The sequence below is a fragment of the Idiotropiscis lumnitzeri genome, chromosome 1 (assembly GCF_059441095.1).
Source record: "Idiotropiscis lumnitzeri isolate Australia: NSW breed Sydney's pygmy pipehorse chromosome 1, RoL_Ilum_1.0, whole genome shotgun sequence".
Classification (NCBI taxonomy): Eukaryota; Metazoa; Chordata; class Actinopteri; order Syngnathiformes; family Syngnathidae; genus Idiotropiscis; species Idiotropiscis lumnitzeri.
Window position 1 is genome coordinate 21034030 of NC_142391.1, and position 22798 is coordinate 21056827.

Sequence of the window (22798 nt, forward strand, 5' to 3'; positions counted from 1 at the left end):
GTGCGCGTGCATGTGCGTGTGTGTGTTTGGGGATTTTCTTCAGGACAGAAATCCAATCACAGAATAGATTACAGGCGACCCATCTGCTTGCTGACGTTGACTTTGGTGCATTGATTTCGTTGGGATTTGCTTCCAGAAAAGCAGATGATAAAATAGAGAAATAAATCATGATTTAAAAAAAAAAAAATAAAAACAACAAAAAGAAAAAAAAAAACAATTAAATTTACAACTGTATTATTGTAAATGTCTAAGTCATAAGTTATATTTCTATCTTTTTAGAAAACGAGAAAAAATATATTTTAACTCTAATTTTGGAAAGTTTACGTCTCTCTATCTATCTATCTTTACACACACTGCACAATCTAAAAATTCATTTCTGGTAATATGATAACGTGCTCGTGTTCATTCCTCTTTCAAAGAAAAATATGGTGGCTGTGACGCTGCTTCTTGTTTTTCCGCCAACAGCGTGAGGAAAGTGGCACGAGTAAAGTCACCACGTCTTGTTAACAGTCAACAAACGTCCGGCTGCGCCACGTACTGGGTTGTACGGGTCACATGTCGTTTGAGCTCTTATCATTTCATCAGTCTGATTGAAAGGGCATACAGATGGAGAGATAAATAGAGAGGTCGATTGATAGTTTTGCGCATATTACGTGCTTCCTTTTTCTGAAAATATTGTCACTTTATCATCAAAAATTAGTTTTTACCTTTAAAATAATAATCCCCCCCCCAAAAAAATTCTTGCTGTTTGAAGTTTTACTTTTTTTTTTTTTCTCCCTGCAGTCGGTACACTGCCGCTCTTCCACAGCCGTTCTTTGATTATTTGTTTTTCAATCCAATTTTTTCGGAAGCGATGGTGACGACATTGAAAGTTGATGAGATCAAGGCAAAGGACATCTTGCTTCCTCCCGGTTGGCATTTGACCCTCCCAGCATTACCCACAAACAATTAACTTATGGGAAATGGTAACCGTGAGTCTACTCGCAAGATGAAAAAAAAGAACGCAAAGGTCCTTGGATATTGATCAAACATGCAATAAGGCTCCTTTAACTCATTTTTTTGTCTTTTTTGTTTTTTAGTTGTTGTTTTTTTTTTTTTACACAATAATGTGCATCACTGATTGTGATCATTCTTGTGTTAATTCTAATTCTAATCACATTACAAGCGACTTTACGGTATGTTTCATTCATTTAGCGCAGGTATAAAATTCAGATATATAATTAGCGAACGTCGATACGCAGCACGTTTTCTTTAAGTGAGAAAAATCATTACAAAACTATGGAGATTGAAGAGTCTTTTTCTGACACTTTCTTCCTGGCTTGCCACCATCGCAACAACTCCAAAAATATTTTTTCACTTGTTTTCTTGTAAAATGAAGATTAACCCCTTGTCGTCATTAACCCAAAAATAATTTGTCAATGATTTTTCTTCCCGAGTCACACATCTCATCATACCGCAACTTTATTGTTGTGAAAGGACATTTTTATTTTTCCGTTATATCATAAATGTATTCCATTTCTTTCACAAATATTATATTATATTTATTCTGGCAGCGTTAAGACTTTTTCTGCCATATTTTTAGAATCATAATTTTGCATTTCTCTTCCAGTAATATTATAACTTTGTCCTTGCACGATCAGAAAAAAATAAAGCTTTGAGACAGAGACTTTATTCGGATGTTTTTTGTAATTGAGTAGTTATTCGATTAATTGTTGTAGCTTAACATTTCCTAGGTGCTGGTCAAGAAGAAAAGAAAAAGCATTCCGAGTTGACAGTGTCAATTTTTTTCTATTGCCTGTCGTTGTTTGGCCAAACAATCAGCGGCGATTGGGCCAAGCCTCGGTGGAGGATGCATGTCAAGAGCGAACGGGAGCTTTTGGCTGAAGCTCTGCATCGGCGGGGCCATTCTCCCCGCATCTCGTATCCCATGATGCTTCGCTGCCCGGGACAAAGTGCTCTTTGTGTGCGCTCAGTGGCTCTCGGCGAGAGCGCACACACGCCTTTGAAATTGCGTTTGAGCGATGGGATTTTCATTTCTATCCCCTCCGCCTCTCGGTGCTTGTGCTCTCACCCCTCTTTGCTTTCACCGTGCCCTGGATCTCACCCTCCTCACCTCCCACTTCGACCCCCCCCCCCAGCCCAACTCGCGCTTAGCAACTGCTGGAGTGGGACAGTAACACTGTGCTTCTTAGCACCCTGGGCCCTTTGCTGCCTCATTTTCTCATGGATGCCTATGAGGGCTCCCTGTGAATTTGGAATCAGACCGGAGGTACTCTAATCAAACATTACATTAGATCTGCCACCCATCCCCCTCGATATAAGAACTGGAGAGCCTTCGTTCACATTGCCGACGATTCAACGCAATTCAACAGAGAGAAGGCGGAAGAGCGGGCTGAAAAAAAAAATCTTGAAACATTCTGAAGCCGTTATCAGTTTGTGGACAGGGGCTTTAAGTTGGCGAGGTTGAATTAGAGCGCCCCGTTGCAGCGGCGTGGAAAAGACCCATGACGACCTGCCGGGGGATATCGCAGCCACCTGAGGGTTTGGATCATACTTGTAGTGAAGCGTAAGAATAAGAAAGACGCTAGACGAAGTGGCATCCATTTTTTTCTGGGTTGTAGTAGTGGTATTTGCTTCGCAGGTGATTGTGGTTTTCATTCACGTTTAGTAGACGTGCCCTCAGCGTTAGCAAGCAGAGGAAAATGGGGTGATTTTTTTTTTTTTTTTTTTTAATTATTCAAATTTGACAACTTGTCAGTGCTGTGACAAATGTACAAGCCATATTTGTATTTTTTTTTCAAGGAGGCTGAGGTGAAAGAATGAATTGTTGGGTACACTTAGTTTGTCACATTTTGGGGGATTGTACACAGTCAATTTTGTGGAGAACATCATACTCTAAACAGTCTAGATTTGGTCCCAGTAAAGTGAGAATAAAATACTTAGTGTGAAATTTACTATACATAAGAAACAAGTGCTTAGTTGGGACGGTAGCCTACACTTTTTACAGAAATGTGTCAGGACGCGCATTTCAGCGGAAAATACAAAACTATAAACAGCAAATTAGTGTCTAGAGAGAAAATAATAGCGTGAGAAATGTTGTTAGTGTTTGTTGCCACTCTCTAGCATCATAGTTTTAACTTTGAAATCTGCCAAAGTTACAAAGTATCGGCTTTAAAACAAAACAATTTAGCTTTGTTAAGGGACGAACCAAGCTATTGAGAAATACTTGCGTTCATTTTCTGTTTATATCGTAATATGCACTACATTACTGTGAAGGGGTTCAACGTATCCGGTGATGTGACTTTTAGGACGAATGTTCCCAACTGATCGTCCGATTTTCAGGGATTATTGCGAATATCACTTCAAGAAGCCTTTTGATGTTGACTCTTTGAAGCAGGAGATTGTGGGTCATTTTCAATACTTTTTATTTGGCATGTGGGCCCTTGTCTCCGTGGCATCACCTGTCCCAACTTTTGAGGGTTCTTGCATTATCAAGGAAGGAATCCAATTGAATTTGGGTCATGCTAGATGTAAAAAGACTGAGATAGCAGCGATCAAAAAGGACCTTGGTCGATTTGTGTCCTTCGCTAGCTGTCTCGAGTCAAATTGTCGTCAACTTTAATTGCTGATCTATTAATGTGTTTTGATTAATTGGCCAAAACTTCCAGTCGCAATTCCCAACCAATCACTAACCTCTATGTCAAGACAAGAAGGCAACAGATTTTGGATTGTATGAGAGCTCAAAAGGAGGTTTGAGCGACTCGACTTTTATGTAACTGTCATTTGAACTTCATTGCGACTCTCATGCGAGTGTTTACTGACGCCTACCGAGTTCATGAAAACGATTATTTCCGAACGCCCCCGTTGAGTTTTCACCTCGTCTCTTTGCTAAATATTCAAATGAGAACGAGCCGGGAGGAGGAGAGGAAGCCAAAGCCGGCCGGGCCTGAAGAATGGGCCAGTTTGCGAAGCCTTTCCTAATTGTCACTGAGGGGCTCCCGGGGGCAGCCGGCCAAGCCAATGGCCAACAGCGAGGGGGGGTACGCTGGCACTGAGGCGGTATAGCCGAAAAAACTCCCCCTCTCCTCCTCCTACCTGTTGCACAAAGCAGCTGAGAGGCTCTGTCACTTCCAGGGTCTCTCATGAGCACTCTGCTTGTGACTTGCACCTGAAGAATCCAACCTCAGGATAAAGGGGGGTGGGCTTTATTTATTAAAAATGTCCACCAATAATAACAACCAGGAGGAGAAAGAGGAGGATGCGGAGGAGAAGGGCGAGGAGGTGGCCATGGTGATCATACCTATTCTGCCACCTCCTCCGCCGCCTCCCCTCGAGTTCGATCCGGAGGCCCCCCGCCGCCCCTTGACACGGAGTATCTTCCCCATTTCTGCAGTCTCTCCGGCCGCCGAGAGGATCCGCTTCATCCTCGGCGAGGAAGACGATGGACCGCCGCCCCCGCAGCTCTTCACCGAGCTGGACGAGCTGCTTTCGGTGGATGGCCAGGAGTTGGAGTGGAAGGAGACGGCCAGGTAAGGATGGCGCTGGGCGCTGGTGTTTCCTTTCTGACTGGTCCCAGGTGACAAAATGGGCGCAGGAGGCCAAGTCACGCAACATAAAAAGAAGGGCTGGACATCGCAGAGGAGTAAAAAGCAATAATGTAATTATGGGAAACTCTAATTTTTGAAAAAAAAAAGAAAAAGCAAAACCTCAAAGACTGACAAGATGGGCTCACTGCTTAAAAAATGCAGTCCACGCATGAAAAGATTGTTGGTTTGCTGCTGGCTGGTAGGCGTCCACATGCAACTTGGAACTCACGGCCAATGTGGAGCTAATACAGCGCAGATACTTGGGGCCTGTTCACTTGCCTTCGGAAGAAGGGGGGTCGGGGTCATAGGACCCATTTGATGTTGTTTTTCTGTTTTAAAAAAAAAAATGGTTTCTATTAAATACGGTTGAAAAGAAAAAAAACAACAATACTGTGAACCCCCGTTGTACGTTCCAGGAGAGCTGTAACTTATTAAAACATTCTTTAACTCATTAATACTATCTTGGCCGCATGATTCCCCAAATAAAAATCCTTGCCTCAACGGAAGTACGCGGTCATCGGAAATGACATTGTTATGTCTCCAGGTGGATCAAGTTTGAGGAGAAGGTGGAGAAAGGCGGTGAGCGCTGGAGCAAACCTCACGTGGCCACCTTGTCCCTGCACAGCCTGTTTGAGCTACGCACCTGCATTGAGAAAGGCACAATCATGCTGGACATGGAGGCGTCCACCTTGCCTCAGGTGGTCGGTGAGTAGCTGTTGCGCGCCGATGCACTCAATGAACCGAACCGAGCATCACTAAAGCCAATGGAACATAACAGAGCACAGCCTAATGGAATTTAACGCTAAGTCCCACAGCGCAACAATGGAATGTGATGTCATGGAGCACAATGCAGCTTAATTCAGATATTTTGTCTTTTTTGGTACTTAAGATATTCAATGTGGCATGTACAGTACAATTCCCTTTTTTTTTTTTTTTTAAATCCGATCCGGTCGTCTTTTATATGTGGAGGTTATAAATCCGATACAATGCAACTTTATTTATATCGCGCATTTCACTACAGCTGGAGCTGTAACAAAACGCTTTATGTACCTGATGCGTCAGCAAAATGAACGTTACATCCGACCTATACGTTGCCAATTATGTGGCCGGTAGATGCCTGACAATCATCAGTGAATCTTCAAAATTGTAGTAACAGTGTTGATTTTATATTTGATTTGAACTTAATCTCACTTGAAACATGAACAGACTTTTGTAATGCTAGTAGTGTTTCAAAATAGTGTTTACTTGTTCTTGAGCATTTTTTTTGTCGTTAAAAAAAACTATTGCGAGTATTCTTAAAATAGATTTATGACTCAAAATACGGTGGTTCAAGTTTACTTCATATTTGGCCTTTAATGGCATGTAACGTAAAAGAATGTAACTTAATGGTCATGACATGTAACGTAACATGACATTATCCAGTGTAACCTAACAGGGTAACTAAACCTTACGTTACTAAATGTAATGTAACACAACAATATGTAACGAAACGTCATGTAACACAATGCAATACAACTTGACACAGAATACCACAACGTAACAAAACCTTATGCGATATATGATCACATTACATAAGCAGATTAAACAAAACGGCGTGAATAAATATAAGCGCGTAATGCCCCGTGACGAGTGATGACAAGTAACGTAACACACATCTAAGCGAAACCTTTTGTGTTTGACGTAACGTCATCTCATGTCAGGCTAGGTCAGGGGACTTGACAAATACATGTTTGTCAAATGAAAGCGCTTTTGAGTTTGTCCGCAACTGGCCGGTGCGTGCGGCGTTTCAGCAATTGGTGCACTCTTTCTTTTTATTTTAAGAGGCCAGTGAAGGTCTCGCTCCTTTGCGGTTTGAAGGGACGATGACGTCCTCTCACGCCACCACCCAAACTTGCAAGAGAGGAGGAAGAGTGCCCGCGAGCAGTGATTAATGTGAAGTAATTGAGCGCACTGCATGGGCCTCTTGCTTTGAGCCCATTCGCCATCGTGGCTTGAGATCCCCTTACCCGGAGGCTCCTCGCCGGTCTGTCAGCGTTGTCGTTTGAAAATAGGATAAACGCGACATCTTTGAATTGATGTGTCATGTCACAAAAAGCACCAAAACAAGCCACTTATTGCAATTAACACTTTGCTTTGTTTATGTTTGCTGTGAATTCAGTAAAATGCGATCACAACTCATTTCATTTAGCTCTAAATTGTGATTGCAACTTTTCATGAAAGTCGCAGCTTTTTTCTTGTAATAGTTTAACTTCGTTGTTAACTTTTTCTGGTTATTGTGTTAAAGCTTTTTCTCTTTTTTTAATCTTCACTTAATGTTACTTTGCCCCCTCCCCCCAGTGTGATTGCAACATATCGTCTTAAGTAACAATTTTATCCTAGTAAAATTGCACTTTTTTTTTAATAATCATTACAATTATATCCTTTTTCTGAAAATAATTCTCCTAAAATTATTTTTGTGAAATTACAAATTTCATACCTTAACAGTTTTTTTCCATTAGAAAATGTAAACTTGTATCTTGTAATGTTATGAATTAATTTGAAATAAAGATTAATTCCATATTCTACTATTACAAATTTATTATTGTAAAAAAAGTGTCATTTTTCTCAAATGACCTTCAAACTAATATTTGTGTCTTGTAATATTATATTTTTTTCCTGTAATAGCATATTTCGTTCATAAAATGTCCTAAAACTGCAATTTTTCTCATATTGCACTTTTATTCTCGCAGAATGACAACTTTTTTTCTCTTGTCCAGGGTTAGTAGTGAAAAATATATATAATCTTTCTTTTATTTTAAATTATCCCTGTTAATAATTATAATAATTATGAGGATATTTAGGTAAAAAATTCTACTTTTTTCTCTTCATCTTTTTATTCTTGTAAAATGACAAAATCAAATTAGCTAAATGTATTCTCTGTAACATTTTGGGGGGTGATTAATACTACTAGAAATCTGACTGTATAAAAAAATTGGCGTATTATAATGTAATATTACTGCTTTTTGGGGGCAGGTCATTTTCCCCCTTTTTTTTAATTTTTTTTTTTTTTTTGAAATGCTAAAATGACACTGTTGTTCCAGAGCTAATTACGGACAACCAGGTGGAGAGCGGCCAGCTGAAGGCCGAGCTGAAGGACAAGGTGATGTTCACGTTGCTGCGCAGGCATCGCCACCAGACCAAGAAGTCCAACCTGCGCTCGCTGGCCGACATCGGCAAGACGGTCTCCAGTGCAAGTAGGCTCTTTTCCAACCAGGAGAACGGTAATACTCAATCATGCCAGTCTGCTGCAGTCTCCAGCGGGGTCCTCTTGAATTTCTTTAAAAGCCACTCAGGAGCGCCACACATGCAAGATATGCATCTACAGCACGCTACACAATAGTGACTAACAAGGCACCTAAAAGTGCTGCTTGTTCGTTGTAGTTGAGCTTTAAAAAAGCTTTTTATACTCAATTAAAACTAACTATTAACATTCAATTTCATACTTGATTTTTAAACCTGAGTGATGAACACGTCCAACAATTAAGTTCATCTTGACGTCAGCGGTGCTGTAATTTACGACTCAAATTAAATCAAATCTTTGCCCATTGAAATGAAAGAAAAGGACGTTTCAATCATTCCCAAAAAAAGAAAAGTAAAAAGCACCCAAATACATACAGATTTTGGAACCGATCACCCGTCAGCAAGTTGAAAAAAAAATTGATAACCGATCATCGATCGATCTGGTCAGAAGATGGACCAATCTATCCAATCTGTTTAAAACATTAATTTCTTTACTTTAAAGTCGGCTTGCGCTATTCGCGGGGGATTCGGTCTGGCCCGGCCCACAAATAGCCAAAATTAGTGGGCCTTGGGAAAAAAAAAATTCAAAACAAAACACAAATTCTGAACCAAAATCTGACTGTGTATGCTGAGTAACCTTGGATTATTAACCATGGCAGCACCGAGCGTATCTTGAGCGAGTGACATTGTTTTGTTGTCGTGTTTTGCACGTCTGATCAATGACGTCGATGATGGATCGGCAAATTATGCACCGTGCAGTCATGTCATTGATTTTGCGTGAAATGCAAAATATCTGCCGATCCGATCTGCGTAAAGTCTAATAATAATAAAATGGAAAATAATGTAAAGAATCAACCCGTTGGTATTTTCAGCGTACGCAAATCGCATTGCTGAATACGCCGTCTGTAACTCTCGTGTATAAAAAAAAAAAAATAAAAAAAAGTCAAAACATGCGGGTTTCTAACTGTTTTACTGAGTTGCTTTTAACGTGTTCATTTGTAACAGAAGCTTTTGAATGTTGTAGACGAGTAGGCAGGATGAGCTGTCACTTTTTTTCCCCACTCCATTTCCGACGCTCTCTTTAATTAAACCTTGAAAAGTTCATTATTGGAACGGTGCAAACTGCCCTGCATCATGCAAACAGTTGTTTGCTTGCTTTATTTAGTCACACAAAAGAGCTCCCATTATGATCCACTGCAATCTACTTGAATGAATATGTTCAATCACAATTGTTATTGCTGTATTTTGCACATTTTTCTCCATCTGATCATATAATAGCTTTATACAGATGGATTCCTAAAAAGGCTCGTCTTTTTTTTTCTTGTAATATTCTGAATTGGATGTTGGATGTTGAAAAGTGACAGTGCCTGCGAGCGATGCACGTCTGAATAAGCATGTTGTTGAATCTGTGCGCAGTCGGCAAGTCTTTGGAAAGTTATTTATGAGCCAGCATTTTATCACATTCATTTATGACTCCCTGTCCAAGGATGAGCTCCGGCCTCTTATCCAGCCGTCGTTTTGACCACATCTCGCTGGTGACCTCATTTAAGGATAAAAGTGCTTCTTTCCAAAGACTTGTACTGTTTGCGTGTGCTGTCATCATCAAGTACAGTGGAACCTCTCAGACACTTCCAGCTTGCACTCCCACCCTATGGGGACAAAAAAAAATGACATGAAAAATAAGTTTGAAAAATGTAATTATCATTATTATGCAAAGTCATTTAATAAATTAAAATTTAAAAATATATTAATTCTTATGATACTACATTAAAATAATTGTAAATTTTTGGTAAAATGTTAGTGAATATTCATTAATTCATTCTATTTCACTTAACCGAGGTCGGGTCTCAAGAGCAGCAGCTTCAGCAGGGAAGCCCAGACTTCTCTCTCCCCAGCCACTTCGTCCAGCTCCTCCCGGGGGATCCCAAAGTGTTCCCACGCCAACCGGGAGACGTCGTCTCTCCAGCGTGTCCTGGGTCGTCCTCGGAGGTTCTTCCCAGTGGGACATGCCCGGAACAGCTCACGAGAGAGGCACCGTGTTGGCATCGTTAGCAGATGCCCGAGCCACCTCATCCGGCTCCTCTCAACGCGGAGGAGCAGCGGCTCGACTGAGTCCCTCTCGGGTTACCGAGCTTCTCACCTGATCTCTAAGGGAGAGTCCAGACTCCCTACAAGGGAAACTATTTTCTGACGCTTGTAAACGAGATCTTGTTCTTTCTGCCACGACCCACAGCTCGTGACCATATGTGAGAGTAGGAACGTAGAGCGAGCGATAAATGGAGAGGCGCTGGGCCGATCTCACGCTCCAACCTTTCCCTCACTCATGACCAAGACCCCAAGATACTTGCACTGCTCAGCTTGGGGCAGGATCTCGTACCCGAATAGGAGAGCGCACTCCACCGTTTTCCGACTGAGGACTTCATCCCAACCGCTTCTTAATCGGCTGTAAACCTCTCGAGTGAGAGTTGGATATCACGGCTAAAAGAAGCCAACAGCGCCACATCATCTGCATAAAGCAGAGATGCAATTCTGTGGCCACCAAACTGCAAACCGGACCCCCTCAGCACCATGGTTAAGCCTAGAAATTGTGTCCATAAAAGTTATGAACAGAATCAGTGACAAAGGGGCACTTTTGGTGGAGTCCAACCCTCAATGGAAACCAATCCGACTTACTGTCGGCCATCCTGACCATACTCTGACATCAGTGGTACCAGGACCAAACAGCCGTTTTAGGGGGATTGAAACCCTATACTCCTGAAGCAGCCCCCACAAGATCTCTTGGGGTATACGGTTTGAATGGCTTAACCAAGTCCACAAAGCACATGTTGACTGGTTGAGCCAACTCCTTATGCACCAAAAGGGGGACTCCCACCCCGTTCTGCCAATCCAGAGGCACTGTCCCTGATATCCATGCAATGTTGTAGAGGGGTGTCAACCAGAACACCCCCACAACATCTAGACTCTGGCTAGATGGCATCCACCGCTGGGGCCTTGCCTCCGAGGAACTTTTTAACCACCTCTGTGACATCAAACCCAGAGATACGAAAGCCCGCCTCAGAGACCCCAGACTCTGTTTCCTCGTGAGAAGGCATGTTGGTAGAATTGAGGAGGTCTTCCAAGTATTGTTCTCCACCGATTCCCAACTATCTGGCCCTCCTGAGATGCCGGATGGTGGACCAGAATTTCTTAGAAGCCGTCCAGAAGTTATCATTTGTTAGTTTGGTATCATTTGTTGGTAAGATTGTGGTTAATTAGCTGGTATTTGTTAGCCATTGTCAGTCAACCTTGATCCGTGGCCATTTTTTTTAGTTAGTTAATTAGCCAGTTATTTAGATTAATGGATAGTATTATTATTACAGAGGAGAAGAACTATTAGCATGTGTGGTTATTATTAGTCAGCAGTTAGTTCGCTGGACGATGTTGGTTAATTTGTTAGTTCTAAACTTCCGGATATTGATTCGTTAGCTAGTTAATTGGTCCAACACTAGGACATTAAACAAAGCCCCCCCCACCCCAATGACTTTAGAGGTTCCACTGTAGCATCTATTTGACTTGATTTGGGTACTACTCATCATCTGCTTTTGGCTGGGCGGGCTCACTTTTCACTTTCTGGGTGTGTGGCTTCTCCCTTCCCTGTCTCTTTCTTTCCCCCCGTCCGTCATCTCTGTTGGACCGGATCGCTAACCTGCTACTAAAACAAACACACATACTAAACGAAGCCCGTAGTCCTCTGGAGACCTCCGTGACGTGCCTGTCGAGCGGCATCTCAATGGAGGACTTGCAGAGTCAAAGGAGCGCCAGCATGGATTGGCTCAGTAAGTCCGCCTCACTGACACAACAAACACAAGCCAGATCACAAAGTGTGTGGACGCCGTTTAGAGCTCCGGTTTGAACGCAATACATTAGTTGTCTTCATTACCTATCGCACGTGCGCTTCAAGCCACTTTGTCATATGGGCTTAATTTGCTCAATTCCTCAAAACGCAACGAGTCTAATATTACCCCCACCTAGTGTTATGTTATGAAAGTTAGCTAGTTGATTGACGGTATTTGTTAGTTAGTTGCTGGTTAGTTTGGCAGTATGTTAATTAGTGGTTGGCGTTTTGTTAAATGTTTGTTTGTTAGCTAGTTAGCATGTTAGCTGTTTGATTTGTATTTTTTAGATAGTCATTTTGAGTAGCTAAGTGACAGCCTTTTAGATTTCTTATGAACTCGTATGTATTAATTAGTTGGTTCGTTAGTTGTCAATATTTATTAGTTATTTTTTCAGTTAATTCAGGCTATTTAATTATTAGTTTATTTGGTTGTCAGTATTTGGTTTCATATACCGTTACCTAGTTCTAGCTAGCTACTCATTTGGGTAGCTATTAGCTAGTTACACATCATGTTAACTTATGATAGCTAGTTAGGTTACATAGTTAGTTAATAATTTATTGGTTATCAGCTAATTTGTTGTTGATTAGCTAGCTAGTCTCTTTAATTGGTAGCTAGTTGCTAGTTGATGGTTAGATTGCTCTCTATGTTTCTAATTGACTGCTGGTCTTTTGTTATTCGGTTGGTTGTTATTTGTTGTTTATAATAGTACTCTTTTTTTTTTTAATTTAGCGTGTTAGTTTAGAATGTGTAACTGAACTGTTAACTAACTTTGGCCTTGGTGGAGGTTGACAAAATGTTTTGTATTGAATTTCATTTGGTGTGTCCAATGAGGGTCACTGACATTGAGCATTCGTAATGTAAAATTTTAAATAATATTTGAGCATGTGATATATTTTAACATCTAGCTTGACTCGTTAGATTTTGTTAATAACCCTTTTATGGTGCATCCTGGCAACTTAGCATCCGTGAGGAATTCCCCCCGAGGCTGCATCACACTGACAAAGGCGTTATTACCCACAATGCTGTAGTGACACCGATGATGAGCGCAATGACCGTGCGTGGAGGACAGCTGAAAAGTTTCAAGTCAGCAGCTGCTGATGAGCACCGATTAGATCGGGTGTGACAGCACTGTCATTCTCAAACGGGATACATTTTACGATCCATTTGGCAAAATAGCAATGCTAAGCTAAATGTTAAATCAGCCTACAATTGAAGGGTGATTGCTTGACAAATACTGTGCCACCCATTAGAAATCTTGCTTTGCCAGTGTACTGTGAAGAGCGTAAGATGTTCAAAATAATACCTTTTTTGAAAGCTTTATAGGCTCTCCCATGGCCGATATTACTGAAAAAAATCTAATTTTCCAGACATTGCTAGAAGACAACAACTTTCAGGTTTGCATGAATTGTTGGTGGTGGTCTGCTGGTTCTTCGGGTTCTTTTGCTTTGTCTGTTTAAGACTGTTTGATCCCACGTGGCAGCCCCTCTCTCCTCCTTCTCCCTGGCGGAAGGAAGTTGTGTCAGGTGTACTCCTCACGGTCCATGTGTGTTTTGAACAGATAGTCCCACCACCACCCACCGGAATCTGACCTCCAGCAGCCTCAACGACATCTCTGACAAGCCGGAGAAAGACCAGGTGAGTGTGAATGTATGTTTGCAGTGGACTGCTAAAATGCACACCAATGATGAACATGAGGTCGAGGCATGGCTGGAGGATTTGGAGGTGGGCTGAGAAAATAATTCAGCAATAGATGTTAAAATTCTGAAGGAGCTTAACTGCGGCTACACAAACTTCGGACCTCGTATAGCACCTCGTAGCCCCAGTGAAGCGCCGTCCCTACTGTGATGACGTCCCGTCAACGTATTTAAGTCGCCAGCTCATCTTTATTTCATGAGGGGGCCAGCTTACTTTTTGTTGTATTGTTTGGCCTTGGTGGAGGTTTACCAAGTTCATATACAGTATCTAAATGAATACATTGTATCTGATTAGCTCTATTGTGTTGTGAATTTCACTTTTGGGGTCAAACTTTTTGCCGATAAGCTAACATGATTATGTGACTTCACAACACTGATAACATTGTCTCTCTCCTAATAGTTTCGTAGTGTACTGCAGTACACTGGTTCAGTCAACCGGCTTCCTGACCTTGGACTTAACATAGCTCAATTTTTATTACTATACTTGTTTATTATAAAGTTATAACTATTCATTGGTGATATTAAAATAAAAATGTTAAATAAATAATAGCACGTGAGCCATTTTCATGTCGGCACCTCCGTTTATTAGTTTGCGGGCTACTGCTTTAATTTATTGCTACTCACACTAGAAGACAAATGGCTATCATGAGACAGATTTTATGACCTCGTGAGCCTTATTGTAAGATAACTCCATGTCATTTCTTTCAACGGTATTACTGTATATCTCGGTGGAAAGTGGTTACTACAGATAAAAAATAAACAAATGCACCATCACATGTTGCTGCAACCACAGAAGCTGGGGAACAAAAAAAATTACAATATGGATATTAGAGTTTTACAATGAAATAATTTTATACTTCAGCTTATCCCGATCAAGGTCACTTACTGGACAAACTTAATTAAAATTATTACTCTGGATGTCCCCCGCCACCTCAGGTGGATCAGCCCCCTCCAATCAACCAATTTCGGGGTGCTTTGTTTTTGAAATGCTGACTGAGCAGGTGTCTGACACAAGACACCCCTTCCAGTTATTTTCTATTTTAACTGAAAAGGGGACTTGAAGAAGTCCTTGATGAACACCACTTACAATTGTCTTAATTGTTTGTTTCGTAGCTGAGGAACAAGTTCATGAAGAAGTTGCCCAGGGACGCAGAGGCCTCCAACGTGCTGGTGGGCGAAGTGGACTTCCTGGACGCGCCCTTCGTGGCCTTTGTGCGTCTGCAACAGGCCGTCATGCTCGGCGCCCTGACCGAAGTCCCCGTTCCCACGAGGTAGGTCGATTGGGAAAAACATTACTAAATGTTTCCAGTGGCCATTTGAACAGCATTTGGTTAACGTAGGCACACCAGTTGATCCAAATTCTTTGCCTTTTTCATAATGCTTTCATACTTCAATGCAAAGATAAAATGTAATCATTTTTATGGTCTACATTTGCAGATTTTTATTTGTCCTGCTCGGGCCCAAAGGTAAAGCCAAGTCGTATCACGAGATCGGACGAGCCATCGCTACGCTCATGTCGGACGAGGTGGGATTTATTGCAAGGAAAAATGACAATTTAAAAAGAAATAATAATAATAACTCCTCCAACCTACCACCTTTTTGTTTGACGAGGTGAGATTTAAGTTGTATTTAAAAAAACTAACGAAAAAAAATAACAACAATCCATGAATAATTTAAGTCAGTGGTTCTTAAAGTGTGGTACGAGTGCTGCTCGTGGTATGCATGCTCCCTCTAGTGGTATGTCAAACAATCACTGCCCAAATACAGTTGTATTTATTTTAACTTTTAATTTCTAAACGTTCACATTGAATCTTTGACACCCATTTATTTATTTATTTAGTGCATTGTTTGTTTAACCCTTAGCTGCAATGTATTTTGTTTGAGTAATTGTTTAAGTAGTAGTTTGCTTATTGTATTACAATTAAGCACAATGCTAATTTTTAAACGGCACAGCATTACAGTGGCTTACAATAACAATAAATGTCCTTTTTTAGGAATAATGCTTTTTTTTATGGACACCAGTGTATTATTCTTGTGCTTTTTACTGATTGGTTTTAGGGCGCTACTTGGAGAACTTGGAGGTTTTTTTCCAGTGATTCTTGGTGTAAAACGTTTAAGAACCACGGATTTAAGTTAAAAAATGTATAGCAAAATAATTAAAATATAATGTTAAATGTAAACAATAAAAGTAATTGGTAAGATATAAATACCCTTTTTTGGGAGCATTTCATATTTATTGACTTTATTTACACAACAACTAGGGTAGCAATAATGATAATGATAATAACTATGTAATTGTGTCACATGCAGGTGTTCCACGATATCGCATACAAGGCCAAGGACCGGCAAGACCTGCTGGCCGGCATCGACGAGTTCTTGGACGAGGTGATCGTTCTGCCTCCCGGCGAGTGGGATCCCGCCATTCGGATTGAACCGCCCAAAACGCTGCCGTCTTCGGACAAAAGGTCCCTCCAAATGCCTGTGCTTGTCACTACGCGAATTCATAGCGCTCGAGAGTCACGGCGCTGAAGCGAAAGAATTTTGAAAAATGGCAGAAGCAGAAAGCATGTAAAAATGACTCTATTCTAAGAATATTGAGACTTTTCCCTGTCGCAAAAGAACTTTGTTTTCATATTATCTCTATCGCAACGTTTGTCGCAACGTTAATTTTTTTCTTCTCAGAAATGTCTATTCTCGTAACTGTACCGCTATAGTGTCAAAGTGTATGCCAAATTTTTTGTAGTAATACAACTTTATTCTTGGAACGGAACTTTTTTTTTCTCTTAAAATACAAATTAAGTCTTGTAAAATTATGACAAACGTCTCTCTCACTAATTTGTCTTTGTTGCAATGTTTCATTAGTTCTTGTAAAATACAACGTGATTCCCATAAAATTGATAATTAAACAAAATTATTTCATATACTCAAGGTCAGAGGTGCAGAGAAGGTGTGGGATTACTAATTGCCCCCCTCGACTTTGCGCCTGTCCATTGGGGTTCACCCCACTGGACGAGAGGGTAGCCTGGGGGGGACGGGGCCTGAGTGTTTGTGCTTATTAGAATCACAATGCCCTTTATTGTCATTATAGTCAGTGTACAACAAGATTGGAGAGCTCCCCTTTCCAGTGCAAATCTAAATAATAAAAATAAAATGAATAGAATAATTAAAAATAAAAAACAAACACGCAAAAAGAGTGTTAAGTGCACTGGGTGCCACATTAAGTTGCGATAGTTGGGTGCGAGAGTTCAGCATGGAAATTGCTCTCGGGAAGAAACAGTTTTTTAGTCTGGTTGTCTTTGTGTTGATGCACCTGTAATGCCTGGGAGGGGAGAGGGCATCCAATAATGCTCAACGCTGTTTTGACTGTCCTCTGAAGCCTCACTCTGTCTGCCTCAGTACAGCTGCTATACCAGGAGACACAGTATGTCAGTTACACACCAAACAGCACTTCAGAGTGCCCACCACCCTTTTTAGATGATGGAGAGCGCTCCCCCTGGGCACTTAGTCATTCTTCTGGCAGACTCCAATGTTCACGTGTGCGATGACAGTGTGACCTGGAAGGCCGCGGTTGGGAGGAACTCGCCTCTCCAGCATTGTGTGGACAATGGAGACAAGCCTCTGGATTGGCAGAGCCAATTCCAGAGGAATCACACTCCTCAGCCTCCTCGGTAAGATCCATTTAGCGGTGCTGGAGAGGAGGGACCGTGAAGAGGTCAAATCTCAGCTTCAGGAGTTGCGGTGTAGTTTTCGTCCCGGCCGTGGAACAGTGGACCAGTGGACGCTCTATACCCGGTGCAGGGTCCTCGAAGCGGCATTGGACTTTGCCCAACCAGGCTACATGTCCTCTGTGGACTTGGAGAAGGCATTCGACCGTGTAGCCCGAGGGATCTTGTGGGATGTGCTCTGGTGGTACCAGGTATCGGGCCTGTGAACTCAAGCTGTTCGGTCCCTGTACCACCGTTGTTTCTAGTGATCCTTGGACTCCGCCAAGGCTTCCCTGAGTCACCGATTCGCTTCATAACTTTAATGGACAGAATTTCTAGGCGCAGCGAAGGCAATGAGGGGGTCCAGTTTGATGGCCTCAGTATTGCATCTCTGCTTTTTGCTGATGATGTGGCACTGTTGGCTTTTTCAAGCCGTGATCTCCAACTCTCACTGGAGCAGTTCGCAGCAGATCTGATCTATCCAAATCTGAGACCATGGTCTTGAGTCTGACTTCGAATAAGAATTCAACTTCATTCTTGGAACAGTCAAACTTTTATCTTTTAAAATACAACTTTATTTTCGTATTTTTTTTTCTATTATTACTCCGACTTACGTAACTCTTTTATTTTTTTTTTTATAAACTTGCTGTATTTCCCTGTGTAATACAAATGTACATAAGATTACAGCGTTCTTCCCCCGCTTGAGTATTTTTCCCCGAGCATGGTCATTGATCGCTTTTTTACCAACTTGCGTATTTCAGAAAAAACATGTATGCGGGCACTGACACTCAGATGAACGGAGACACGCTTCACGACGGCGGTCACGGAGAAGGCGGGCACGCCGTGGGCGAGGAGCTAGAGAAGACAGGAAGGTCTGATGTCACCACAGACTGTGGAAAAAAAAAAATAATCAAATGAAATAAAGTTGTTTTAAATCCCATTTTCTTACGATTTTGTGTCATTCAGGTTTTGTGGCGGCCTTCTGCTGGACATCAAAAGAAAAGCGCCTTTCTTGCTCAGCGACATCACCGACGCCTTCCACATCCAGGCCCTGTCTGCCATCTTGTTTATCTACCTGGGCACCGTCACCAATGCCATCACCTTTGGTGGGCTGCTGGGAGACGCCACGGAGAATATGCAGGTCAGACGGGCACGCAACACAAATTCCAGAAAGTAGAGTAGGAAAGTACTGAAAGTTCTTATCAAATAGACGGATAAAAAAAAAAAGTTACTTTCAGTCAGTAGAAAACAAAAGGTGGAATAAAGTGAAAAAGTCAACTTTGGTACGTTTGTTCTGACTTGCTTGCCACCGCTAATGTCGGTGTGGCTTTCAGGGTGTTCTGGAGAGCTTCCTGGGCACGGCCATAGCGGGCGGCGTCTTCTGCCTGCTGGCCGGCCAGCCCCTCACCATCCTCAGCAGCACCGGGCCCGTCCTCGTCTTTGAACGTCTGCTCTTCAATTTCAGCAAGTCAGTGTTACTGTACACAGCCCCTGTCGAAAAAAATGACGTTATTCTTATAACATTCCCACTTTTTCAAGTTCATTCTCGTTGCTGGTTTGGAAAACACAGCTTCCACATAATATTAATTTTTCTCTCATTTGTACACATTTATTATCATATCATTACAACTCTTTTTTTCGTTAAAAAAAAACGTCTGGTATGTTTACGTATCTTTTTGGCTTGATACTTTTTCTCATAGCATATTTTTATTCTATTCATATGCAACTTAATTCTCACAAAATTCCAACGTTTTTATCGTAATGATAGTTTATTCTTGCAAGAGTCCAAACTTTTTGTTACAGCATTATTTTCTTACCACTGAAAATTTTTTCTAGTTTTAATGCAAATTTATTCTTGCAACTTTGCCAATTTTCTTCCTCACTAAAACATTTCTTTATTCTCATATTAATTTGACAAATTTCTTGTAATAACACAAATTTATTTATTATTATTTATTCATTCTTGTAATTTTACAACTTTTTCACAAAGTATTCTCGTCGTATTGTTGTAATATGTAACTTTGTCTAATATCTCACGCCATTGTAAATTTTCTCTCTCGTTAACGACTTTATTATCATAACATTAAAGATTTTCTTTGCCAGAAAAAAAGTTGTACTCAAATGCTGAAGAATGTTTTTTTTCCATAACATTCCAAATATTTTATCATAATACTGGTCTTCCCTGACTTTATTTTCGCGTAACAATTCGACTGTATTCTCATTATAATAAAAGTTTATTCTCGTGACATTCCAACTTTTTATTCACTTCACCTACCGCTTTGTCCTTGTGCCACAAAAAAAAAAAAACAGGGACAACGAATTCAACTACCTGGAGTTCCGCCTGTGGATCGGCCTGTGGTCGGCATTTCTGTGCCTGTTGCTGGTGGCCACCGACGCCAGCTACCTGGTCAAATATTTCACGCGCTTCACTGAGGAAGGCTTCTCGGCCCTTATCAGCTTCATCTTCATCTACGACGCCTTCAAGAAGATGATTAAGCTGGCGCACCACTACCCCATCAACGCGGACTTTGAGGAGGAGCATGTCACGCAATACGACTGCCTCTGCATGGCGCCCACCGTCCTCGGTGAGGGAGGGAGCCGCCGTTCGAGTTCGACCGAGTCTTTACTAGGACAACAACAAAAGTGCTTTGAATTTGTTTTGTGTTGTTTCATTGGCGCAGAAAACAACTCGGACTTCACGGGCGACCCTTTAGAAGGCACTTCCATCTGGTTCTGGAACAACACAGATCTGGTAAGTTTTTCCCTTTTGATGCCTTGTGACTGACACCTTCACAATGGATAAATTTACCGCTAAATTCAACTGTGTGCAGCCCATGAACGCCACATGGTCGTCTCTGAGCCGGAGCGACTGCTTGAAGTACAACGGCGAGCTGGTGGGCAAGGCGTGCGACTTTGTCCCCGACATTGCACTTATGTCCATCATCCTCTTCTTCGGCACGTACACCTGCTCCATGGCCCTGAAGAAGTTCAAGACCAGCCCCTTCTTCCCCACAACCGTGAGTCTGTCATGAGGTCTCGCAGAAAGACTTTGGGGTCATCACCGTGTGTTTCGTTGGCCACGCAGGTCAGGAAACTTATCAGCGACTTTGCCATCATCCTGACCATCCTCATTTTCTGCGGCGTGGATGCATTGGTCGGCGTAGACACGCCGAAACTCATCGTGCCAACTGAGTTCAAGGTGAGTAGTATTACTCTGTTCAAGTGTTTTTGTTTTACACTTCAAACAGATCCTTTACAGCTGTTGCGTAGAGCAACGTAAGGTAATGTAGTAACAGTAATGCGACGTCATGTACGATAGCGCAACATATCATAAGAAGAACATACCGTGCCGTATCATAACATAAGGCTCCATACCGTAAAGCAGGCGTGGACAAACTATGGCCCGGGGGCCACATGCGGTCCGTTAAACGTTTTAATCCAGCTCGCCAAACTCGAAAAAAATTGAATGAATAAACCTTGTTAATGTTTTATTTTCTAAATACTGTGGTTTTTCAAAGACGTATATATTGTTGTAATGCTTTTTTTCACTTTCATTTAAAATTAAATGTATTTATTTTCTCTGATGAGGTGAGGTTACAAAAACACTCCATCCATCTGCTACTGGTCCGGCCCCTCTGTCAAATTTGAGACAATATCGTATATATAATAAATTTAACACAATATAGTGTCACATATCACAATATAACGTGTCGTAATGACGAAATGCATCGCACGGTACCATACCATAACGTAGACTAATGTGGCACACCACAGCAACATGCTACATCATGTAAACATGTTGAAAGGTCACAGCGACACAACGGTTGGGCACAAGTCACCTTATGTGTCAAACAGGCCTCATCTAACATTTGAAGCACCGTTACGGAATGTGACGGCCCATAAAAATGATGTACAAAATATATGATCCCGAGAAATGATCATTTCCGTTGTGAATGTTTATGTCTATGGTACGTCGTTTAGATCTTTGTAAGTTGCACGTCAAAGCATCGTAGTCGTAGTCACTAGACTGGTGACACGTGGTAACAGTGTGACGTGGGCCTGCTCAAACGCACAAAGATTCTTTAATGTTCGGTGATTCGCATTTGCTGAAGATCCTAAAATCTCTCTCCTCCCTGAGCCAACGAGTCCCCACCGAGGCTGGTTCGTGCCGCCGTTCGGGGGCAACCCCTGGTGGGTTTACCTGGCGTCGGCCGTGCCCGCCCTGCTGGTCACCATTTTGATCTTCATGGACCAGCAGATCACGGCGGTGATTGTCAACAGGAAGGAGCACAAGCTCAAGGTGAGTGGCGCATAGCGGACATTCTTCACCATGAACCTTCGCACGCCTGCTAAATGTGTTTGTCGTTCCTCTCATGCCAGTGAGACATGTTTCATGCCAGTGAGGGAACACCTCAAATGTTCTCTTGGTTTTCAAGTAGCACCATGACTTTTTCCATTCAAATGAAATTGAAACTAAATTCCGAATACTAATTTTGTAAAGTAATGTAACTGTTACTGTTTTTCTGGCTCTCATTTGATGTTGTTTTTTTTTTTTTCTGTTCCAGAAAGGTGCGGGCTACCATCTGGATCTGTTCTGGGTGGCGGTGCTGATGATAGTGTGCTCCTTCATGGGCCTGCCGTGGTACGTGGCGGCCACCGTCATCTCCATCGCTCACATCGACAGCTTGAAGATGGAAACGGAAACGTCGGCGCCCGGCGAGCAGCCCAAATTCTTGGGAGTCAGGTGAGCATCCTTCACGATGGTACGGATGGAATCTACTTTCAAAATAACAGAATGGCGGAGAAGTCAGGACACTTCGGTGAACGCTAGCGAGCATTTGCAGTCTTTGGCTCGACTCAATTAACTTTGACCTGTGTGTAGACTGTCTAGCAGGCCTGGATTGTTAATCTGGATTTTCTGGTGTAAGGAATTGTTGCAGCATAAACACGGACTGAATATCCTGCAGGGTCTGAAAATGTCACACAGACTAAATGAGAGTGTGCGACAATTTCATAATTGCAGATGATTTTTATACATCTACTTTGTTTCTGATATTCGTGCAGGGAGCAGAGAGTCACCGGCGTGTGTGTGTTCATCCTCACCGGACTGTCAGTTTTCATGGCTCCCATTTTAAAGGTAAATGGACTTTGGAGGTTTATTTCTCATATAATTATTGATAACATGTCGGTGCATTTTTTTCTTAAGCATATTATGTGGTTTCATGTGTCCGTTAGTTCATCCCCATGCCGGTGCTGTATGGCGTCTTCCTCTACATGGGCGTGGCCTCTCTCAATGGGGTTCAGGTCAGCTTTTTTTTTTTTTTCTTCCAACAATAACGTCATACTTAATATAATTTCTGCCCTGGCTCAACAATCCTATTTGTGCGTGTAGTTCATGGACCGTCTGAAGCTACTGCTGATGCCGGCCAAGCACCAGCCCGACCTGATTTATCTACGACACGTGCCCCTAAGGAAAGTGCACCTGTTCACCTTCATCCAGGCGCTCTGCTTGGCTCTGCTTTGGATCCTCAAGTCCACCGTGGCCGCCATTATTTTCCCCGTCATGGTAAGACTTTGACCTACTGTAATGGATTTTACATTCACCGGTGGGTGTTCAATTGCGGAAGAAAGTGGTGCACATATCGGGAATCTCGCAACCG

General features: G+C 42.0%; 1 protein-coding gene across 7 annotated transcripts in view; it reads left to right on the top strand.

Annotated features, from left to right (window-relative positions):
- The window catches only part of slc4a4a (solute carrier family 4 member 4a), a 42336-nt gene that overhangs the window by 15389 nt on the left and 4149 nt on the right, over window positions 1-22798 (top strand). For 3 of the 7 annotated variants that reach the window (XM_088287914.1, XM_088287921.1, XM_088287927.1), the window contains exons 5-24: window positions 4394-4529; window positions 5131-5291; window positions 7667-7846; window positions 11585-11680; window positions 13299-13375; window positions 14548-14705; window positions 14872-14959; window positions 15745-15899; window positions 17900-18010; window positions 18105-18279; window positions 18473-18606; window positions 19449-19723; window positions 19820-19890; window positions 19970-20155; window positions 20224-20337; window positions 21277-21438; window positions 21704-21882; window positions 22203-22275; window positions 22374-22442; window positions 22531-22704. In XM_088287914.1, coding sequence (XP_088144040.1) covers window positions 4394-4529; window positions 5131-5291; window positions 7667-7846; window positions 11585-11680; window positions 13299-13375; window positions 14548-14705; window positions 14872-14959; window positions 15745-15899; window positions 17900-18010; window positions 18105-18279; window positions 18473-18606; window positions 19449-19723; window positions 19820-19890; window positions 19970-20155; window positions 20224-20337; window positions 21277-21438; window positions 21704-21882; window positions 22203-22275; window positions 22374-22442; window positions 22531-22704 — 2774 coding nt within the window. The remainder of the gene's footprint in view (window positions 1-4393; window positions 4530-5130; window positions 5292-7666; window positions 7847-11584; window positions 11681-13298; window positions 13376-14547; window positions 14706-14871; window positions 14960-15744; window positions 15900-17899; window positions 18011-18104; window positions 18280-18472; window positions 18607-19448; window positions 19724-19819; window positions 19891-19969; window positions 20156-20223; window positions 20338-21276; window positions 21439-21703; window positions 21883-22202; window positions 22276-22373; window positions 22443-22530; window positions 22705-22798) is intronic. The other 4 variants (XM_088287943.1, XM_088287934.1, XM_088287947.1 and 1 more) reach the window with 2 other exon arrangements.